The 22348-nt window shown below is 45.9% G+C and overlaps 1 protein-coding gene across 1 annotated transcript in view; it reads left to right on the top strand.

Annotated features, from left to right (window-relative positions):
* The window catches only part of LOC138680583 (vinculin-like), an 87407-nt gene that overhangs the window by 22914 nt on the left and 42145 nt on the right, over window positions 1–22348 (top strand). Inside the window, exon 2 of the mRNA XM_069767930.1 lies at window positions 11740–11860. Coding sequence (XP_069624031.1) covers window positions 11740–11860 — 121 coding nt within the window. The remainder of the gene's footprint in view (window positions 1–11739; window positions 11861–22348) is intronic.

Raw genomic sequence — 22348 nt, 5'->3', positions numbered from 1 at the left:
GTGCCCCGCAGCCAGCGTTCTCTCTGAACGTGTGTTCAGCGCTGCTGGTGGTGTGCTGACAGATAAGCGCATGCGGCTGTCCAGTGACAATGTAGACAGACTAACGTTCATCAAGATGAACAAATCCTGGATCCGCAAGAACTTTTCTACCCCTGTGTCATCCTGGGGAGATTAAAAGCTTGATGATTTTTGAAAATCACCTCACCAACCATTTTAAGAAACTCTGGCGAAATTGATGCCACTTAAGTGTGGCCCAATTTTTGGAAAAAATGGACACTCTTTTGGGAGTGTGTTGTGTTTGACATGACATTGGCATCGTCAATTCCAGGTGGGTGGGGTCGCTCCCCCCCTTTTAACCTTTAGAAACTACATACACTATGGCTTGGGGTAACACAGATGGTTGAGTCTGCAGAGCTGTTTACTCATACTATGGCCTGGAATTCAGAGGTCTGCTCCAAAGCTTAGTGTCTGCTAGTCAGCAGAGTACCCCACCCATGAAGCAAGCTACACCGCCTGTTTATCTAATTACTAATTTTTAACTGCATATAGCCCAGGAAATCATTTTGGGCCTAGTAGCAGTTTCTGCTACTCAGCAGACTACCCCACCCATGAAGCAAGCTACACCACCTGTTTATCTAAGTACTGATTTTTAACTGCATCTAGCCCAGGCAATACTTTGGGCCTAGTAGCAGTTTCTGCTACTCAGCAGAGTACGCCACCCATGAAGCAAGCTACACCACCTGTTTATCTAATTACTAATTTTTAACTGCATCTAGCCCAGGAAATCCATTTGGGCCTAGTTACATTTTGTGCTACTCAGCAGAGTATCCCACCCATGAAGCAAGCTACACCGCCTGTTTATCTAAGTACTGATTTTTAACTGCATCTAGCCCAGGAAATCTTTTTGGGCCTAGTAGCAGTTTCTGCTACTCAGCAGAGTGCCCCAACCATGTAGCAAGCTACACCGCCTTCTTCCTTTCTCAATCTATCCCCTTCGGCTCTGGGGTGTCCGCTCTCCCTCCAGCTCTCTTCTTCTCACAGGTGGACTACCGCGTGTATTTACACTGTGGCTAATCTTTTGGGCCCAGGCATAAGAAGTCGTCGAGGTAATGGATAATATGTGCCCTCTTAGAAACGTCCATGACGACCCATTCGAGGAAGCAACTAAACGCCTAAAAAAGTGAGCAGGATATGGAGCACCCCATGGGCAAACAGCGGTCTATGTAGTATGCTGCTTCATAGAAGCAGCCCAATTGGCGGACACTATTCGGAGGCACAGGTAGTAACCGGAACACCCCCTCAATGTCTGTTTTGGCCACTAGGGTGCCCCTTCCCAACTTCTTGACCCACCTGCTTGCCTCGTCAAAGGAGGTACAGTATATAGTACTGTACTTGGTTCCGTGTCGATGTTGTCTTTTACTGACATGCCCCTTGGATATGACAAATGGTGGATTAGTCTGAATGTATTGGGTTTCCTTTTCGGCATGACTCCCAACGGGGATACCACTACGTCTTCTAAGGAAAGTGTTCTGAATGGACCCGCCATTCTACCTAAAGATATTTCTTTTTTAATTTTTTTATCACGTCTGGGTGTTGGTAGGCTGATTTTAGATTTTTACTCCAGCCTTTCTTTATTTTAGAAGGGCATGACATGCCTATATCTGTGTCTCCTGCTCCTGTTACTCCACCTTTATTTTCGTATGACTATATGTACTTATGACTTTTCCATGTGTTTGTTGTGTCTTCTGAGCAGTTTGTCAGCTTTTGGACACCTTTTAAGGTGTTTTCTATGTGTTTTCCATGTGTTTGTATGTGCTTGTGTTTGCCTGCCATTGGTTTCAATGGGGTTCGACGGTGTTTGTCAAATGTTTGACAAACATTCGTCGAACATGCCCCAATTCGATGAACTGAACCGAACTAGAACACTAGGGTGGTGGCTCAACACTAGTAGTTTGTAAAATGGGGTCACTTATGGAGAGGTCTTGTTGTTTTGACATCTCAGAGGCTCTGACAATGTTACATGGCATGTTACATGGCACCCGCAAACCATTCCAGGCACATTTACACACAATATGGCAATCCTTCCCTTCTGAGCTTTGCACTTTGCCTAAAAAGTAGTTTTTGACCACTTATAGGGCATTTCCGTACTCATGAGACATTGCGTAGCATATTTTATTGTCCATTTTCTCCTATTAGCCCTTTTGAAAATTAAAAACTTAGTGGAAAAATTGTAGCTTTTCATTTTCATAGCCCAATGTTATAAAATTCTGTGAAATATGTGTGGGTTTAAAATGCTCACCAGACCGCTAGAGAAATTCTTCGAAAGGGGTAGTTTCCAAAATGAGGTCACTTTTGAGAGTTTCTGCAGTTTTGGAACCTTGACACCATCCAAAATCTACAATATTTCAGACAATTTTGCACTCCAAAAATCAAATAGTGCTCCTTCTCTTCCAAACCCAGCCATTTTCCTAAACAAGATTTTCTAAGCACATATGGGGTATACCAGAACTCAGGAGAAAATGCACAACAAATTAGGTGGTCCATTTTCTCATGTTGCCCTTGGGAATTTAAAAATTGGGGGCTAAAACAACATTTATGAGGAAAAAAAATAATTTTTAATTTTCATGGTCCAATGTTTTAAAATTCAGTGAAGCACCTGAGTTCAAGATGGTCACCACACCTGTAGATAAATTCCTTTAGGGGCGTAGTTTCCAAAATGGGGTTATTTGTGTGGGGTTTCCACTGTTTAGGCACAACAGGGGCTCTGCAAACTCGATATGGCGTCCACTATCTATTCCAGACAATTTTGCACTCCGAAAGTCAATGGCACTCTTTCCCTTTTGAGCCCTTGCATGTGCCTGAACAGTAATTTTCCACAACATATCTGGGAACTCAGAAGCAACTGAACAACAAAATATATGGTTGATTTTGGGTATGTTCACACGTTCCTGATTTCCATCCTTTTTTTTTCAGGACTGAAACCGCAGCTCTTGGCAGAAAACGCAGGTCCTTTTTTTGGTCCTTTTTTTGTGCTTTTTTTGTGTGTTTTTTGATGCGTTTTTTGATCCTTTTTTTATGCAGTTTTCTATGCAGAGTCTGTGTGTTTTCTAGGAAGTTTTTTTAGGGTTAAAATGGCTGAAAATACCCTAACCCTACCCTTAACCCTACCCCTAACCCTAACCCTACCCCTAACCCTACCCCTAACCCTACCCCTAACCCTACCCCTACCCCTAACCCTATTCTAACCTTAGTGGAAAAAAAAAGTTCTTAATTTTTTTATTGTCCCTACCTATGGGGGTGACAAAGGAGGGGGGTGTCATTTACTATTTTTTTATTTTGATCACTGAGATAGGTTATATCTCAGTGATCAAAATGCACTTTGGAACGAATCTGCCGGCCGGCAGATTCGGCGGGCGCACTGCGCATGCGCCTGCCATTTTGCAAGATGGCGGCGCCCAGGGAGAAGACGGCCGGACGGACACCGGGAGGCCGGGAAAGTATAAGGGGGGAGATTAGGGCACGGGGGGGCATCGGAGCACAGGGGGGGGCATCGGAGCACGGGGGGGCATCGGAGCATGGGGGGGTGGGATCGGGGTAGCCACACTCCGCCCACGCACTTCCGCCCGCTTCCCCGCACTTCCTGCTGCAGCGGTTCGGCACCACAAACCGCAATAAAACCCGCAGATATATTTTTGATCTGCGGGTTTTACTGCGGGTTTGACCTCACAATGGAGGTCTATGGGTGCAGAACCGCTGCGGCTCCGAAAAAAGAAGTGACATGCTCCTTCTTTTTTCCCGCAGCTATTCAGCGCGGCTTTTTTTTTTAAATTCAGGATCATGTGCACATCGGTTCCTGTTTTCCATAGGGTACATTGTACTGTACCCTGCATGGAAAGCAGCTGCGGAACCGCAGCGGCAAAAACGCTGCGGTTCCGCAGTAAAAAACGCACTGTGTGAACATGGCCTTTCTGTTACCTTGTGAAAATAAAAAAATTGGGGCTAAAACAACATTTATGATGAAAAAATGTATTTCTGCAAATGCGACATGGTGTCCACTATCCCAGACAATTTTGTACTCCAAAAATCAAACAGGGCTCCTTCTTTTGCGAGCCATGCCTTGTGCCCAAACAATAGTTTTCCACCACATATGGCGTATTGGCGTACTCAGAACAAAGTGCACAACAAATTATATGGTCAATTTTCTTCTGTTATCCTTGTGAAAGTGAAACATGATTTTAGCACTGATCAGAAGCAATGTTTGGCTCCTCATGCACATGACAGCATGACAAACACATGATGATCACGGGGCTGAACCAGATCAGTAACACAGACTTCCTGGTGAAGTCTGTGTTCGGTGTCTGTGTCCAAACAGTAGGTGTTTGGTGCGGACGCTGAATCTTACTGTTTGGGTTCGCCCATCTCTACTTGTGGTCCTTCTATACTCATAAGGTGCAAGAACTGTGTGCAAATCCAGAAAAGAAATATAAGGAGGCTCATCCATACACCCTTGAAGGAACCAAATAGATTATGAGTGCCTGATAAAAAAAATTAACAAAGTATAGTTATGGTCCTTCTACACTCATAAATGCTTTGCACAGAGTGCAAAGCCAGAAAAAAATTATAAGGAGGGTCATCCATACACTATTAGAGGCAGCAAGTGGAGTGCCTCATAGAAAAATTAACAAATTGTAGTTGTGGTACTCCTACACTCATAATAGCTCTGCACACAAAGTGAACTTGTGGTCCTTCTACACCTATATAGGCTTTGTATTCAGTGCAAAACTATAAAAAAAAAATCATAAGGTAGATCATCCATACACCCTTGAAGGCACCAAGTGGAGTGCCTCATGAAAAAAAATAAAGTGTAGTTTATATACTCCTACACTGATAAACGCATCCATAGACCCTTGAAGGTAACAACTGGCGGGCCTCCTTCAAATATTGAAGTTCAAAACCACTTTATGTAACTGCTTTCATCTGGTGGCGAAGAAAAGTTGTGGCTAATCCAGGCTTTGTTCATTTTTATCAGAGTGAGCCTGTCAGCATATTTTGTTGACAGCCAAAAGCGCCTGTCTGCTATGATTCCCCAATGGCACTAAAACCCTGCTAGCGGCAGGGCAGCACAACACCTTCAAGGCAAGCAAAAGCTCATGTACGGTGTCCAGCTTTGAGACCCAATAGTTGAAGGTCGCAGAGGAATTAGAGATCACTGGTTTTGTCAGTCATGTATTGCTTAACCATCTTTAAAAACATTTCCCTCCTTCTGAAAAATACCCAATCACCAAGACATTGAAGCAGGGAGGGTGTCATAAAATTGGTGCAGGCCTTTAACAGTGTACCCCTGTCTCTGCTGCACCTGGTGTGTCTCCCTTGCCTCTCCTCTTTGGTTGGGCAAGGAAGTTTGCCCCCTGCTGCTAGTGTTGTCTGATGGGAATTTTTCCATCATATTTTCCATAATGGCCTTCTGGTATAGCACCATTTTAGTCGACCTCTCCGCCTCAGGTAGTAGAGATGCAAGGTTCTCCTTGTAGTGTGGGTCTTGCTGGGAGAACAACCAGGACTCTTTTTTGGCTATCATTATTGTAATGCAAGGGTCACATAAAGCAGTTGTAAGTAGGCTAATGGCCATATAATCAATAGGGGGTATGTGTCAGAGATGACTGCTCCCTGCGATGCAACCCGAAGTATTTTGCTTTAGTGAATGTGAGCACTAAGATGTCATTTAGTGCACCTGGGTCCGGGTTGCAGGTAGCTATAAGAGATTGGTGGGTCTGGTTACCCATATACCTCTCCTGTGGGTGTGGTTACAGCTTATGTAACGAAGGCTGTTGTTTGGCACAGGGGCTTGGGCTGGAGGTGTGGAGACCTCCATGGCCTGTGTGCAGACAGGGAGAAGCCTTCCTGTGTATGTGGCTCCAGACCGAGCCTGAGTGCTGGACATTACCCGAGCCTGAATGCTGGACATTACCCCAACCTGTGTGCCCATAGGCCCGAGAGAGCAGGATACTGCCAGTACCTATGTGAGGTCAGGGTCATGTGACCTGGCCATGTTAGTTAGTGGCTGTTGGTGTCTTGGGAGAGCAGTAACTTCCACATAGCTCTCAGAAGAGCTAGAGGACTGTGCTATGGACACTGATGTTTTGTTTTTGCCTGCCCTAAAGGCTGTTTTTCCTTTCTGTTGGTACTTCCAGGGATATGAAGCAAATAAACCCATATGGACTTTGAAAGGAACGTGCCTCCTGTCTTCCTCCTGATGCACCTGAGTGAGTACAATCTCTACATGGTGCATAAAGTTGGCCATAAGTATCAAGGTCCCTACAGCCTACACTTCCCTGTCTCCTCCATGATGACTACTCTCATTCTCCATCTCCTCCATCTCTTCTTTCTTATTCCCCTCCTCAGCCCATCCATGTAGTAGAGACAGAAAGAAGCTTGTGTGGTTATTAGCCTCTGTTGCATTAGCAATCATTTCTTGTACCACATTCTCAGCTTCCACCTCCTCATTCTTACCCAATCTACACTGAGCAGATGAGATGAGGCTAGGCTGGGCAGTATCTCCCTGTCTCATGTCTTCACCTCCACCTGGTACACATGCAAAGCTTCAGCTTTATTTGTGATCAGCGACTGTTTAAGTAGGCACAGAAGTGAGATCATTGAATACTGCATCATTGCTATTCACCATTTTCATGGAGTCCTCAAAGTTTTGGAAAACTGCACAATTGTCAGATATCCATGACCATTCTTCAGTTGTTATGTGCGGAGGCTGACCAAAATACTGATGGGCATGTAGGAGCTGGAAATACACAACTGGCCTCTGCTGCTCACTAAACCTTGCCAGCATGTGAAGTACAGAGTTCCAGTGCGTGGCAACATTGCATACCAGTTGATGAGTTGCATGCGCTGCTGCAGCAGTGGTGGCAGCTGTAGGCAACTTGCTGAAATGGGAGCTGACATGGCTTACCTTGACCAGATGGAAAATCTGGGTCGGTTTTCAGAAACCACTGAACCACCAAACTGAGCAGGTGGGCCAAGCATGGTACGTGTGCTAGTTTGCCAAGTTTCAGAGCGCTACTAGGTTACACCTATTATCACACATGACCATTCCTGGTTGGAGGTTCAGCAGCGAGAGCCACAAATCAGTCTGGTCTGTTATTCCTTTCCCTTCCATTATGCGATGCTCCGGGGGCCTCCAGCCAGTGGCGTGCCACTAATAGTGACACACCACGCAGCTGCTATCGGGCCCATGAGTCCGGGGTGCCCACCCAGTGCCAGCGGAGCAGCGGCAGGCGACAGGAGACAGAAGCCGACTGGTGCGACTAAAGCCTGTCCCCGCTGCTAAATGCTAGCATCTTCCAGGGCATATGTTCTGCCTCGGCTTTAGTGTCCTCTCTATAAAGGCCTGGCATCTAATGTAACTGCCTGTCTGCTATTCCAGTTGGATTGTGCCCAAATGGCTGAATCCTGCCAATTCAGTAAAATAGTGGAAGGCTTGTCAAAGTAACATTCGTTGCTTACCAGACCATCTGTTCCTCACAAATTGAATAATTTGCCAGCCACTGTCCTAGGGCGGGTTCCAGATCATCGTGACACCAGTCTCCATCAGTGGATGATGTGCAAAGCGTCATCAGGGGGTGTTTAACTAAATAATATGGTGTAAAGAACATCACCACCATGTGATGCGTCATGTGCTGTCCGCCATCCAGGGGCGGGTTCTGGATCAACTGATGCTGCAATAAGCATCAACAGGGGGCGTGTTACTAGATTACAAGGCTCGTAACCGCTGCGTGACCCGATCCGCGTCATCATGAGGCATGTCCCTGATCAGCATGATGTGGTGCACGTCATCAATATCTGATATAATACCTTTCATCCAAACGTATGTCCGTGCATCTGCCATGCACACTCTTAAAAGAGGATCACATACTGTAGCCTTGTGCTAGCAGTATAATACCAGATGATACATTCATCTTGCACTCATTGTGCCCACACCAGGATACACATCATAAGGGGATCACATATACAGGAATGTAAATGTATAAATTGAACAATCTCACAGAGATAAAAGGAGGAGGAAAAAGGAGAAGTATTGGAATAGCAGAATGGCCTGTAACTATCAATATAGATATGTCTGTCACATACTTGTTATTAAATATGCAACCATTCAGGATCTGGCTGAGATATTCTCAGTGAGATTTTGCTCATGTAACCCCCTTCAAAGAAAATATATAATGGGGGGTGGAATATTGGTGATAAAATGTAAAGATGGTCCAACGTGTATTTATGGTCAATTGTGTTCCTCAATCAATGGAGGTGAGACCTCATCGAGTACACGGACCTGAGTAACTGAGAAGGAGCTGTAAAACAACCCTAGTTGGTGCTCAGTATATAACATGTAAAAAGGACATTTTTGGCTGATCCCCTAGTGCAGAAAAAGACCCCTAAATATGGACCAGGAGAGGGATACAAGATGGGTAAAATGGAGAGTGAGCCAGGCACAGATAACTATTGAGGAACGGGAGAAAATGACAGAAGGATGCAGGTGGAAGAAAGATATAGGAAGCTCCTTAGGACAATTAGGTGGGGGGGGCTTACTTTTGGGACGGACTCAGAGAAAAAAATCATAATTCAATCCAAAAGGGCTGTATGTTCTAAGCTTGCATATCCATGTCACTTCCTTTTGAAGAATTTTGTCCTTGCTGCCACCCTGATTTGTTCCTCCGATAGGTGATCAGGGCAGAGCTACCAATCACGTCCCGGATATTGTTATCCATATGTAAGATTTCCAATATCTAGCCAGGATGTTTCTGGTTTCTGAAGCCCTGTTATCAAATGTAGTGATAAGGCAGACAGTTTTTTCCTTTTTTTCCCATTTTCCATCTCCCAAGTATATTTTAGGGGTGAGGATTTGTGCCCTATCCGGTTTGAGTGTAAAGTGAAATGCTAGCCGGAAGACATGATCAGGGTATCTCCTTTCACTGAATTTGAAATGGAGCAGATCTGCCTATTTGATTAATTCATTCTTTTCGGAGCAATTGTGGCTTAGGAATATTTGAAATGCCCTTGTCCTTTGTATCTGCTAATGTCATATGCTTGGTGCTTTAAGTTTTTTATCCCATATATGTTAAAAGTTAAGCTTTATGGTTCCTTGGCTAACATTTGCCATTCCCAACTGTCATCTTTTTGTGGCCATGGATACTCCTGTCCCTCTTGAAACATGCAGAGTGAGAGGCCACAATCAAGAAATGATGTTGTAAAGAGTTCCTTAGGTGTCCTAGTGTGGGGTCACTAGTATCCTGGACTCAACGTGGTGAGAGGAAGGAGATTACAATGAGGTTTAAGTGATCCAGATTATTGTCTGGTGAGACTGGACTGTGTGGCAGACTGGGAAGTATGCTGGAAGCATTATCTGCTATCCAACTGACTACCTGTCCGCACTGGTGTGACATCAGAAGTGGTGTACCTTCCTGCAAAGTGGGACAGGAAGCTGTGTGCTGTGGATGAGCATGTTTCTTGTGCTCCAGCAATAGGCATAGTTGCACCTGCTCCACGTCCTCAGCATCTGCATGCACCATCATCAGCACTTTAACTTCCCCATTCCTTACCACACTTCTTATGAAATTTCCAATTGCTAGGTCTCTGGAAACCAAATTTATTTTTAATAACAAAAAACAAATTGGTCACCTGCAGCAGGCAAAGTGGCTTTTTGGGGCTTAATACCACCAAAATGTAGCACAAAGCACTTAATAGTCTATGAATAACAAATTGAATGCAGAAACATTTTTTAATACTTTTTTTGAGTGTTATATACAACCATAATGTAACACAAAGAATGTACTACTCTATGGATGAAAAATTGAATCCAGAACAATTTTTGAACGCTTTTTAAGAGTGTTATACACCACCAAAATGTAAGACAATTCACCGAACGTTTAGACAGTCGTTGAACATGTTGGCCGAACAGTTCAACAAACGTACCCGTACCCCATTAAATTCAATGGGAAATCAAACCAAACATATACACAACACCATAAGCTTTCTTAGAGAAGTAAAGGCGACTGGGCAACTGGTACTGGGGGACTGCCACTGCCATCAACTTTCTAAAACCGCCCGTATCCACCATGAGGGCAGGCAACATTTCCGTGGCCAACATATTGGAAATGGTGGAGTCAAACTGAGTTGGGTCATCTTTTGTGGTCTCAAAAAAGACCCAGGCTAGCAAACTTTCCTGCTCCTGTGAACTGCACACTCACAACTGGTGCTGGTCACAGCCAGAGTTAGGGCTGAGGATGCATTGCTTGTCCTGGTTGCATCACTTTGTGTCTACGTAGGAATCTGCAATGTAACCTAAACATCTTCCTCCTCCACCTCCTCTGCTGATCATCTCAGCTGTGTACCTTTTAGCTCAAACCAAGTGAGATTTACAACCTCATCATCATCCTCTTTGTTCTCTCACTCCTCACCCAGAGAGTCACCCTCCTCCTCTTTCTGCTCTGACACCACAGTACAGTTCTCGTGCACCTCTGGTATCTAAGTCTCATCATTATCACTTCCACTCTCAGTGGTTAATGTCTGGTGACAAGGGTCTGGATTCTGACAAGGATCTGGACTCGGACCTTCAGGGACAAAGGTCCGAGTACCTTGGAAATGCATTGGAAATCTGACCCCTCTAAGTGCTTGTCTTTCGGTGATGTCACCACTACTAAGCCCCGCCCCCGCTCTCCATGCGAACCGACGACGGCGTTTCTCGGCTGGAGCACGCTGCCGCACAGTCATCCAGCTGCTCAGCAACTATGGAGGTTTTCCCCACCAACCAGGGAGAACGCTCCCTGGCATCCCACCGCACTTTAACCTCCAGCTGAGCCGTGCAACTACCGCTTGCGGGCATTGTGTGAAGCGCAACCTGCCACTGATTACATCCTGCAGCAAGTTCTATTCATATAGCGAACAAAAGTAAGTTTTTGTTTCCTTATATATACTATATTTTGTCCTACTACAGGTGTGTTTTTTTATATGCCCCTAGTATATGGTTCTCTATGTGTATATACATATCCCTTATGTCAATTATACTGGGTATTGTATATCAGAAACAGCGATCACTGGAAGCGCAGGGGTTTTTATGTTTTAGTGACTCTAATCTCATTAGTCAGCAGCAGCAGAGAGGCTGACCGAACACCAACAGCTTCCACTATCCCTCTTTTCTCTCTACAGGAGCGCCAGTGTATTATTTATTTGGAACCAATAAATTTTGTTCAGCTTCACAATTGTGTTCCACCTGTTGTTGATTCTTCACCAAAAAATTTACATTTGGTATCTTTATGTTTGAAGCATTAAATGTGGGAAAAGGTTGAAAAGTTCCAGGGGGCCGAATACTTTCGCAAGGCACTGTACTTCTTGAATGTTGCTTTGAGCAATTTGAAGAGTGCAGTTTTTAAAATTGTGTCACTTTTGTAAATTTTGTTCATAAAATGGAAAGCTGCTGATAAACCTTTCACCTTTCTAACTTCCTAAAAAAATTATGTTTAAAAAATTATGCTAATGTAAAATAGATATATTGGAAATATTAGTTATTAACTATGTTGTGTGGTGTAACTATCTGATTTAAGAACATAAAAATTCAAAGTTCGAAAATTGCTAAATTATTACAAACTTGGAATATTAAAATTGTCATCCAGTTTTTAAATTAAAGGGATTCCAGTGTTCAATGCTTAACACTATGAATTGTCATTATTTTAATTTCAGTGTAAAAGCAGCTACAGGATGCGATGACTACTCTGCGGAGGATGTGCTGCTGAAAAATGCACAGAACTTAATTCATAGTATTTTACAAACCTGGAAAGCAGCACAAGCAGCATGTATCAAGGTAAACTATTTTGTCATGTCGTATACTTTAGGATGACAAAATGCTAGTAAAATTCATCCTCTGAATATGAGCACACTAATGCTCCTTTTTACATTCTTGTATTGATAACTTGAAAGGTCTGCAGGATGACATTCTCACCATACATACAGGTGCTTCTCACAAAATTAGAATATTATCAAAAAGTTATTTTATTTCAGTTCTTCAATACAAAAAGTGAAACTCATCTATTATATGGAGTTATGATAAACAGAGTGATCTATTTCAAGTGTTCATTTATGCTAATGTTGATTATTAGATCTACATCTCTGGACCAGATATCACCTCCCTTCTAACAAGAATCCCTCAATGTCTGTCCACTATTTCATCCTTCTCCGCTAGATTTCTGAAACTTAACATGGACAAAACAGAATTCATCATCTTTCCCCCATCTCATGCGACCCCCCCAACGAACCTATCCATTACAGTAAATGGCTGCCCACTCTCCCCAGTCCCACAAGCTCGCTGCCTCAGGGTAATCCTTGACGCTGATCTCTCCTTCAAACCACATATCCAAGCCCTTTCCACTTCCTGCCGACTTCAACTCAAAAATATTTCACGAATCCGTTCATTCCTCAACCATGAATCTGCAAAAATCCTAGTCCATGCCCTCATCATCTCTCGCCTTGACTACTGCAACCTCCTGCTCTGTGGCCTCCCCTCTAACACTCTCGCACCCCTTCAATCTATTCTAAATGCTGCTGCCCGACTACCTGTCCCCCGCTATTCCCCGGCCTCTCCCCTCTGTCAATCCCTTCACTGGCCATCCCATTGCCCAGAGACTCCACTACAAAACCCTAACCATGACGTACAAAGCCATCCACAACCTGTCTCCTCCATATATCTGTGACCTCGTCTCCCGGAACTTACCTACACGCAACCTCCGATCTTCACAAGATCTCCTACTCTACTCCCCTCTTATCTCCTCTTCCCACAATCGTATACAAGATTTATCTCGCGTATCACCGCTACTCTGGAACCCTCTACCACAACACATCAGACTCTCGCCTACCATCGAAACCTTCAAAAAGAACCTGAAGACCCACCTCTTCCGACAAGCCTACAACCTGCAGTAACCACCGACCGACCAAACCGCTGCATGACCAGCTCTATCCTCGCCTACTGTGTCCTCACCCATCCCTTGTAGATTGTGAGCCTTCGCGGGCAGGGTCCTCACTCCTCCTGTACCAGTTATGACTTGTATTGTTTAAGATTATTGTACTTGTTTTTATTATGTATACCCCTCCTCACATGTAAAGCGCCATGGAATAAATGGCGCTATAACAATAAATAATAATAATAATAATTATTATGGCTTACAGCCAATGAAAACCCAAAAGTCATTATCTCAGTAAATTAGAATAATTAACGAAAAAAACTGCAATGGCTTCCCAAGCGTTTAAAAAGGTCCCTTAGTCTGTTTCAGTAGGCCCCACATTATGGGGAAGACTGCTGACTTGAGAGATGTCCCGAAGGCAGTCATTGACACAGTCCACAGGGAGAGTAAGCAACAAAAGTCATTGCTAAAGAAGCTGGCTGTTCACAGAGTGCTGTAGCCAAGCATATTAATGGAAAGTTGAGTGGAAGCAAAAAGTGTGGTAGAAAAAGGTGCAGAAGTAACCGTGATAACCGTAGCCTTGAAGGATTGTTAAGAAAAGGCCATTCAAAAATTTTGGGAAGATTCACAAGGAGAAGACTGCTGCTGGAGTCATTGCTTCAAGAGCCACCACACACAAACGTATCCAGGACATGGGCGACAAGTGACGCATTCCTTGTGTCAAGCCACTTACCTGGGCCAAGGAGAAAAAGAACTGGACTGTTGCTCAGTGGTCCAAGGTGTTGTTTTCAGATGAAAGTAAATTTTGGAAATCAAGGTCCCAGAGTCTGGAGGCAGGGTGGAGAGGCACACAACCCAAGTAGCTCCAGGTCTTGTGTGAAGTTTCCACAATCAGTGATGGTTTGGGGAGCCATGTCATCTGCTGGTGTAGGTCCACTATGTTTTATCAAGACCAAAGTCGGAGCAGCCGTCTACCAGGAAATTGTACAGCACTTCATGCTTCCATCTGCCGACAAGCTTTTTTGAGGTGGAAATTTCATTCTCCATCAGGACTTGGCACCTGTCCACACTGCTAAAAGTACCAATACCTGGTTTAAAAACAACAGTATCACTGTGCTTGATTGGCCAGCAAACTCGCTTGACCATAACCCCATAGAGAATCTATGGGATATTATTAAGAGGAAGATGGGAGACACCAGACCCAACAATGCAGACAAGCTGAGGGCAGCTATCAAAGCAACCTGGGCTTCCATAACACCTCAACAGTGCCACAGGCTGATCGCCTCCGTGCCACGTTGCATTGATGCAGTAATTGATGCAAAAGGAGCCCTGACCAAGTATTTAGTGCATTTACTGAACATACATTTCAGTAGGCCAACATTTTGGATTTTAAAATCATTTTTCAAGCTGGTGTTATAAAGTATTCTAATTTACTGAGGTAATGACTTTGGGGTTTTCATTGGTTGTAATCATCAACATTAACAGAAATAAACACTTGAAATAGATCACTCTGTTTGTAATGACTCTATATAAGAATTTCACTTTTTGTATTAAAGAACTGAAATAAATCAACTTTTTGATGATATTCTAATTTTGTGAGAAGCACCTGTATAGGAAATTATGTTTGTATGGATGAGTAACTGAAAGCCAAGCTCTCCGTTTAAAACTTTTTTGTTTAGTTTTTAGTGTTTAACCTTTCTAATATCATCCACATAAACCTCACAATCGTTCTTTACCTGATATTTACCCTGGTTACAAGTGAACACATCGCTGGATCGGCGTCACACACGCCGATCCAGCAATGACAGCGGGTGATCAGCGACCAAAAAATGGTCCTGATCGTTCCCCAACGACCAACGATCTCCCAGCAGGGGCCTGATCGTTGGTCGCTGTCACACATAACGATTTATTTAATGATATCATTGCAACGTCACGCTTTTGGTGACGTAGCAACGATCCAGCTAAAGATCTCGATATTTACCCTGGTTACCATTGTAAAAGTAAAAAAAAAAAAAACACACTACATACTCACATTCCGATGTTTGTCATGTCTCCTGCCGTCAGCTTCCCTGCACTGACTGTCAGTGCCGGCCGTAAAGCAGAGCACAGCGGTGACTCTGGACTTGTTACCTGTATTAATTGCGACTGTTTGAGTGTGTGGACAGGTGTCTTTTATAACAAGTTCAATCACACTCTAACCTTTTCACCGTAGACAAGACCAAACAGCTGTCTAAGGACACCAGGGACAAAATTGTAGATCTGCACAAGGCTTGGAAGGGCTGCAGGACAATAGACAAGCAGCTTGGTGATAAGGCAACAACTTTTAGCACAATTATTAAAAAATGGAAGAAGCACAAGATGACTGTCAATCATCCTTGGTCTGGGGCTCCATGCAAGATCTTGCCTTGTGAGATAAAGATGATTCTGACAAAGGTCAGGAATCAGCCCAGAACTACCCGGGAGGACCTGGTCAATAACCTAAAGAGAACTGGAACCACAGTCTCAAACATTACCATTAGTAACACACTATGCTGTCATGGATTAAAATCCTGCAGTGCATGTGACTTTCCCCTGCTCATTCCAGCACATATCAAGGCCTGTTTTAAGTTCGCCAATGACCATCTGGATGATCCAGAGGAGGCATGGGAGAAGGTGATGTGGTCAGATGAGACCAATAGAACATTTTGGTATCAACTCCATTCGCCGTGTTTGGAGGAAGAAGAAGGATGAGTACAACTCCAAGAACACCTTCCCAACCAAAGCATGGTGGGGGAAACATCATACATTGGGGTTGCTTTTCTGCAAAAGGGGATAGGAAAACTTCACCATATTGAAGGGAGGATGGATGAGGTCATGTATCGCAAGATTTTGGCAACAACCTCCTTCCCTTAGTAACAGCATTGAAAATGGGTCGTGGCTGGGTCTCCAAGCATGACAATGACCAGAAACACACAGCCAGGATAACTAATTGGAGGCTCCGTAAGAAGTATTTCAAGGTCCTGTAGTGGTCTAACCAGCCTCAAGACCTGAGCCCAGTAGAAAATCTTTGGAGGGAGCTGAAACTCAAAATTGCCCAGCAACAGCCCCAAAACCTGAAAGATCTGGAGAAGATCTGAATGAAGGAGTAGGCCAAAATCCCTGCTGCAGTGTATGCAAACCTGGTCAAAATCTTTAGGAAACATGTGACCTCTGTAATTGCAAAAAAAGGTTTCTGTACCAAATATTAAGTTCTGTTTTTCTATTCTATCAAATACTGTACATATTTCATGAAATGAAATGCAAATTAGTTATGTATGAAGCTGTCCTGCTCTGATCGGGAGAACTGTGGCCAGTCCGTACATTGAGGTCCGAGATTGGACTAATTTGAACATAGGTCTATAAGCCACAATATGGGTGATTTCACCCATTTGAATTGATTTTATTGTATGAATAGTATGAATAGGGTGCAAGCTATTTGCTCTCAGAATGGTCTGCTAGTGAATTATGATAAGATTAGGTTTCAAATTTATAGGTGTTTTCATTACCTATTTTTAGGTATCACTTCATATTTGAAATGACTTTAAATGGCTTAAATGTAATAAAATGACCAAAAGTTACCCAATTTTAAAAACTGCACCCTTCTAGGTTTTCAAAAGCACTTTCAGGAAGTTTGTTAACCCTACAAGTAATTCACAGAAATTAAAGCAAAGTGAAAGAAAAAAAATAAAAATTATACTTTTTTCCACAAAAATGTTGTTCCATTTTCCCTAGAATTACAAGAAAAAATTGATAACACAGACTGTTGTGGAATTTCTCTTGAGCATGCTAAAACCCATATGTGGTTGGAAATTTCTGTTTGGGCATATGGCAGGACATGAAAGTGCAAAATTGGCTGGAATAAGATAGCAGATGCCATGTTGCATTTGCAGCGCCTCTGAAGTGCCAAAACAGAAACCCCATTTTGGACACTACACCCCTCAAGCAATTCATATAGGAGTGTGATGGGGATCTTGATCTCACTGGTGCTTCACAGAATATTATAATTTTGTGCCATGAAAAAGAAATATTGTGTTCTTGGCTATGAAAATGTTGCAACTCCCTGCTGCGGGAAATACACATATGGAATTTGCATGCGTATTCCCGCTAAACACTAGAGTAACCCCCGGATATGGCACGGAGGGTCCGAAAGGAGGGGGCCATGACCGGGCAGGTTGCAAGTGACAGATATATTTGGGGGTTAGGAAAAGGCAGTGGGACCGCAGGGGTAAGCGGGGGAGAGGGGGGGAGAAGTAGTAGGGGATTTATCAAAGGGGAAGTGACATAGGGGAAGTGACTTAGGACGAGTGAAAGGGGGGGCACATGGGGTTAAAAAGGATGCAGGAAGGAGCCGTGACCCTCTTTCGCTCAGGACGTCCGGACATCAAGCAAGCTGCTCTCCCACCCTGCAGGCACACCGAGCTCTCCCATCCCGTGGGAACATCTTACCAGCATGGACGTCATTGCCAGGCTCCAGGCGGCTGCCAGCGCTCACCCCCCAGGATGGTTGGAAAGCATTGCGGAAGGTATCCTGGGAGTGAGCGGTGGTAGTGGGGAGTCCTCGGTGCCAGCTGGTGGGGCAGGTCCGGGGCGCGGGAGTGAGGGCAGCTCAGGATCCCGCAGGAGGAGCGCAGGGGGTGGCAGCGGCAGGAGGAGTGCGCCAGCGAGCAGGCGTCAGGCGACCGATGCTCCATGCTCCGCTGGGCAAAAAAGGCAGGGAGAATGCGGTCCGGAGCCGACAGGGGGGCGGAGGAGGGAGTCCGCAAGACCCACCGCAGCAGCAGGGACAGGGATCTCCAGGGAGGCCTCCGGTAGTAGTCCCAGCAGCAGAAGCGGCCGGGGGTGTGAGCGTTCCATCGGCAGCCAGGAGAGCCAGGACACATGGGCGGCGCCATCTTGCTTCCGGGGTCCTTCTCAAAGGCCCCCGGGAAGCGGGCTGCCCAGCGAGGTGCCTGTTGAAAGAATGCAGATTCCGGGGCCGTCCAGCCAGATGCCTGTGGGGGAAGAGGGGGTGAGGAGAAAAACTCGCAGGACTAGGCCCCCCGGAAAGGCTGTCCATGGAGATGCCGGTAAGGGGGCAACAGCGCAGGACAAGGAGCCCTTCGAGGCAGCAGGGGGCAAGCGTTAACAGACGACGACGGCCCAGGATGATGAGCACCCCCAGGAAGCCAGGGCGACGCATCGGGTTGCAGACCCACCAGCAGAACACCCAGGGCAGAGCCAGGCAGGTGAACAGAACTAGCGACAGGGTGGCCACCACACAATATAGCCACAGGAGCCAAGAAAGAATGGGAGACGAGCGCGCTGAGGGTGGGCGCTGGTCGCAAGGAGCAAGATGGCCCTCATCCCTGGATGCGGACAGCGACGGCGACGGCGAGGAGGATTCCAGGAGCACAGCGGCCGGGGAGAGGATGACTCCCGCGCGGCCTGGTAACTATGAATCCATGTTTCCATCATACCCAGATGCAGGCCCATTGCTAGTGGATGGGGGAGCCAGGGATCACAGATGGATAGTGTAGCCACTATTTTAGGGTCCTTGGAGGCCACCTTTAGGGAAACGAGGGCAATGATAGTGAGTCTGGCAGACAGAATGGATCGTTTTGAGGGACGCGGGCCTGGGCATCTATCAGCTTGGACTAGCCCATACTTGCGGCCTGGTGCCGCTGGGGGTGGGGATGATATAAACAGGGCCCCCGAGTCGGCGGCAGCCGGGGATGAGGAGTATGGGCAGTTAGATGACTCGGCGCGGGGGGATATATATTTTTGTTTTACGGGTAACTTGGGTATGCATCTTAAGAAAGAGATAAAAGAAAACATATGGAGGGATGAGTATGTGGACATATTCGCGCTTTTGCCTGTAGAGAGGTTGAGCACAAAGTTAGGAAAGGATGGAGGGAGGAAAGAAGAGGAGCGAACAATTACGGTGGCACATACGTTTACAAATTGGTGGCTTTCGCGATATTGGGTAGCGTCATTGGGCAAAAGGCGCCAGAAAATTGCTCGCAATTGTTTTGCTACATGGACGCCATTGCTTACAAGTCGTATGGGGGGCAAGCTGGGCTGCGGTATGACGAACAGTTTCGTCAGCGCAAGGCCATGCAACCATCTATGAGATGGGATCAAAAAGATATTGGCCTGTGGCTTCAGATTATGTCTCAGAATCACAGACATTGGATGCCCTTTCAGGGAGGGGCCGGTGGCGCCGGCCATACAGGATACAGCGCAGGAAGCATGGCAGGTGGGAACTTCCAAGGTCGGGGCAGTAATCAAAAACATGGGCTCTGCTGGCAATTCAACGAGGGACAGTGCAAATTTGGAACAGGCTGTAAATTTAGGCACACGTGTTCCAATTGTGGGGGATCGGCACATGGGGCCAATAGGTGGCCTAGGAAGTACGGTGGTAAGGTGGGAGGAGCCAGTCATGGTCAAGGGCCAAACACCAGTCAAGCTACACGCGATGCTCCCTTATCTAAGTAGGTATCCGGATAGGAAGAAAGCAGACTTATTAAGCAAAGGTTTCAAGGACGGGTTTTCTATCCCTTCCCCGGCGCGCCAAACGCCACGGAAGAAGAAGAATCTCAGTTCGGCCTATCAGCACCCCGCAGTTGTAAAACAGAAACTTGAGAAAGAGGTGCTGATGGGCCGGATGGTGGGTCCGTTTAGTTTCCCACCCGTGTCGGACTTGGTGGTTTCTCCATTGGGCATTGTACCAAAGAAAGAACCGAACAAGTTCCGAATGATCCATCACCTGTCATATCCTCGTGGTAAGTCCGTCAACGACGACATCGATCCGGAGTTATGTACGGTGCTATATGCATCATTTGATCTGGCATTAGATTGGGTAAGAAAATGCGGAAAGGGGGCGCTGATGGCAAAAACGGATGTGGAAGCTGCCTTTCAGCTACTGCCAGTACACCCAGAGAGTCAGCGATTGCTCGGGTGCTACTGGGAGGGAGATTATTTCATAGACAGGTGTTTGCCAATGGGATGCTCATTGTCATGTTCGTTGTTCGAAGCCTTTAGCACATTCCTGGAGTGGGTAGTTAAGGATATCATGGGACTGGGATCGTTGATCCACTACCTCGATGACTTTTGGTGTGTAGGTCCTGCACAATCAAAGGTGTGCGATACCATCTTAAAAAGTTTGCAGGGGGTTGCTAAGGAGTTCGGGGTGCCATTGGCTCCCGAAAAAACTGCCGGCCCAACGTCGTGTATCTCCTTTCTGGGAATCATGATCGACACTATATGGTGGGAGTGTCGTCTCCCGGGAGAGAAGGTGGCAGCCCTGAAGGAGGAAATCCTGGTGGCGGTAACACTATGGGGAGATCAGCTGAAGAACCGAAAAGTTAGGTTTAAGTGCGATAACATGGGAGTGGTCATGGCCATAAATAACATCACCACGTCTTCGCCGCCAGTAATTAGAGTGTTGAGACAGCTGGTGTTGGAATGCTTAGTTATCAATGCTCATATTACAGCATCTCATGTTCCAGGAGAATTTAACTCGATCGCTGATGCGCTTTCTCATTTTCAGTGGCAGCGGTTTCGGGCGTTGGCCCCCGAAGCAGAAGAGGGCTTACCCTGCCCTCCCGCACTATGGAGCGTGGCATCAGGGCTGCCGAACCGCTGATCAAGTCATCCGTAACAAGTAGCACGTGGGCGGCGTACGGACGGTCGTGGAGGCAGTGTGAACAATGGCTAGGCCGTGGGAGCGAGGACTTGTCAGAAGAGGAACAGATTGGGGTGTTATTGATGGGAATTAGGCGGGCCGCAGATGATAGTTGGTCAGCGGCAAAAATTAGTCAACTAATTGCAGCACTAGCATTTGGGTTTAAGCTGAGGAACAGAGCTGACTTGACAAAGAGTTTTTTAGTCAGACAGGCCATAAAAGGTTACCGTAAGGGAAGGGGTAGAAAGGACAGCAGGCGGGCGGTGTCATTCGGCATGTTAGAAGAACTAGGAGGGCAGTTAGAGGTGGTGTGCAGGACACAATTTGAGATTTGCCTGTTTAGGTTGGCTTTTTCACTTGCATTCTTTGGAGCTATGAGGAACTGGTAGCACCAGGCAAGGCCATAGCAAGGGGCATTCTAGCCAAAGACATTATAACGACAAAAGGGGGGTTGGAATTTTGGATTAGGAGATCAAAGATGGACCAAAATGGAAAAGGAAAAAGGGTATTATTGGGAAAAGTAAGCGGTTCTAACATGTGTCCATGGAAATGTTTTGGTATATTCTCGGCAGCCAGGCCTAAACAAGGGGGACCGCTGCTATGTCACGAGGATGGGTCATTTTTGTCCAGGTATCAATTTATTAAAGTATTCTGGATGTGTGTGGTAAGGGCAGGTATGGATCCTGGCAGATACACAGGCCATTCCTTTCGGATCGGGGCAGCAACGGAGGCCGCGGTGGGTGGGCTGAGCCCGGAGACAGTGAAGCAAATTGGCCGGTGGGAGTCGCAACGGTACAGGTCTTACGTACGACCTCAAGGTTACGAGGCAGGGATTCCCCCCAGAGTTGGTACATCACACTAATTTCTTTTGGTTTGTTATAGGACAAGTCCCGATTGTCATCTGGATCTTAGGACATTCATACGTTTATTGGGGAGCACAGCGGGCTGACAGAAGGACAGGCGGGAGACATTTAGGTATTGCAAGAGATAGGGCGGTGATTAGGTGGTTGGGATATCGGGGTTTAACATGGGGCCAGGTACTGCACTAGTTTTACCGGGCGGTATACCTCTACGGGGTCCCAGATATATTAGTATTACATACCGGGGGTAATGACTTGGGGGCTAGCTCGGGAAAAGGGCTGAGTGCCAAAATCAGAAGGGATGTAGGACAACTTGGGTTAGCATGTCCAAACTTAAGGATAGTGTGGTCTGACATGGTACCTAGAAGAAAGTGGCGAGGGGCACGGTCAGTTGGAAAGATTAACAATATAAAGGCACAGATGATTGGCCTCGGGGAGACCAAAACATCCAACACTGCGGAGACACCATCACGTGTTTCTCAACGCAGTGATTCCAGAACACTGCCCCCATTCCTTATGGGAATATGCAGATGCATGTAAAGAAGCTGCGGAGACACCATCACGTGTTTCTTGACGCAAGCAGTGAATAGCCAGGCCTTTCCCCGGGAAGGAACAACCACGGGAAGTGCAGCATTCTATGAAGGAAAGCCACCTATGCCAAGCATGGTATCCATCCACAGACAGCTGTTTTGGGGTTATTGCCCCTCATCAGTGTGGAGTAGGAATCTGGCTATTAGGAGCAGTGCCTAGTAAAAAGGCTATAAAGGCACAGATGATTGGCCTCGGGGAGACCAAAACATCCAACACCATTGAGAAACACGTGATGGTGTCTCCGCGGTGTTGGATGTTTTGGT

This window comes from Ranitomeya imitator, chromosome 5, assembly GCF_032444005.1.
Source record: "Ranitomeya imitator isolate aRanImi1 chromosome 5, aRanImi1.pri, whole genome shotgun sequence".
Lineage (NCBI taxonomy): Eukaryota > Metazoa > Chordata > Amphibia > Anura > Dendrobatidae > Ranitomeya > Ranitomeya imitator.
Note: the sequence above shows the minus strand (reverse complement) of the source record. Positions and strands in the feature narration are given on the sequence as shown.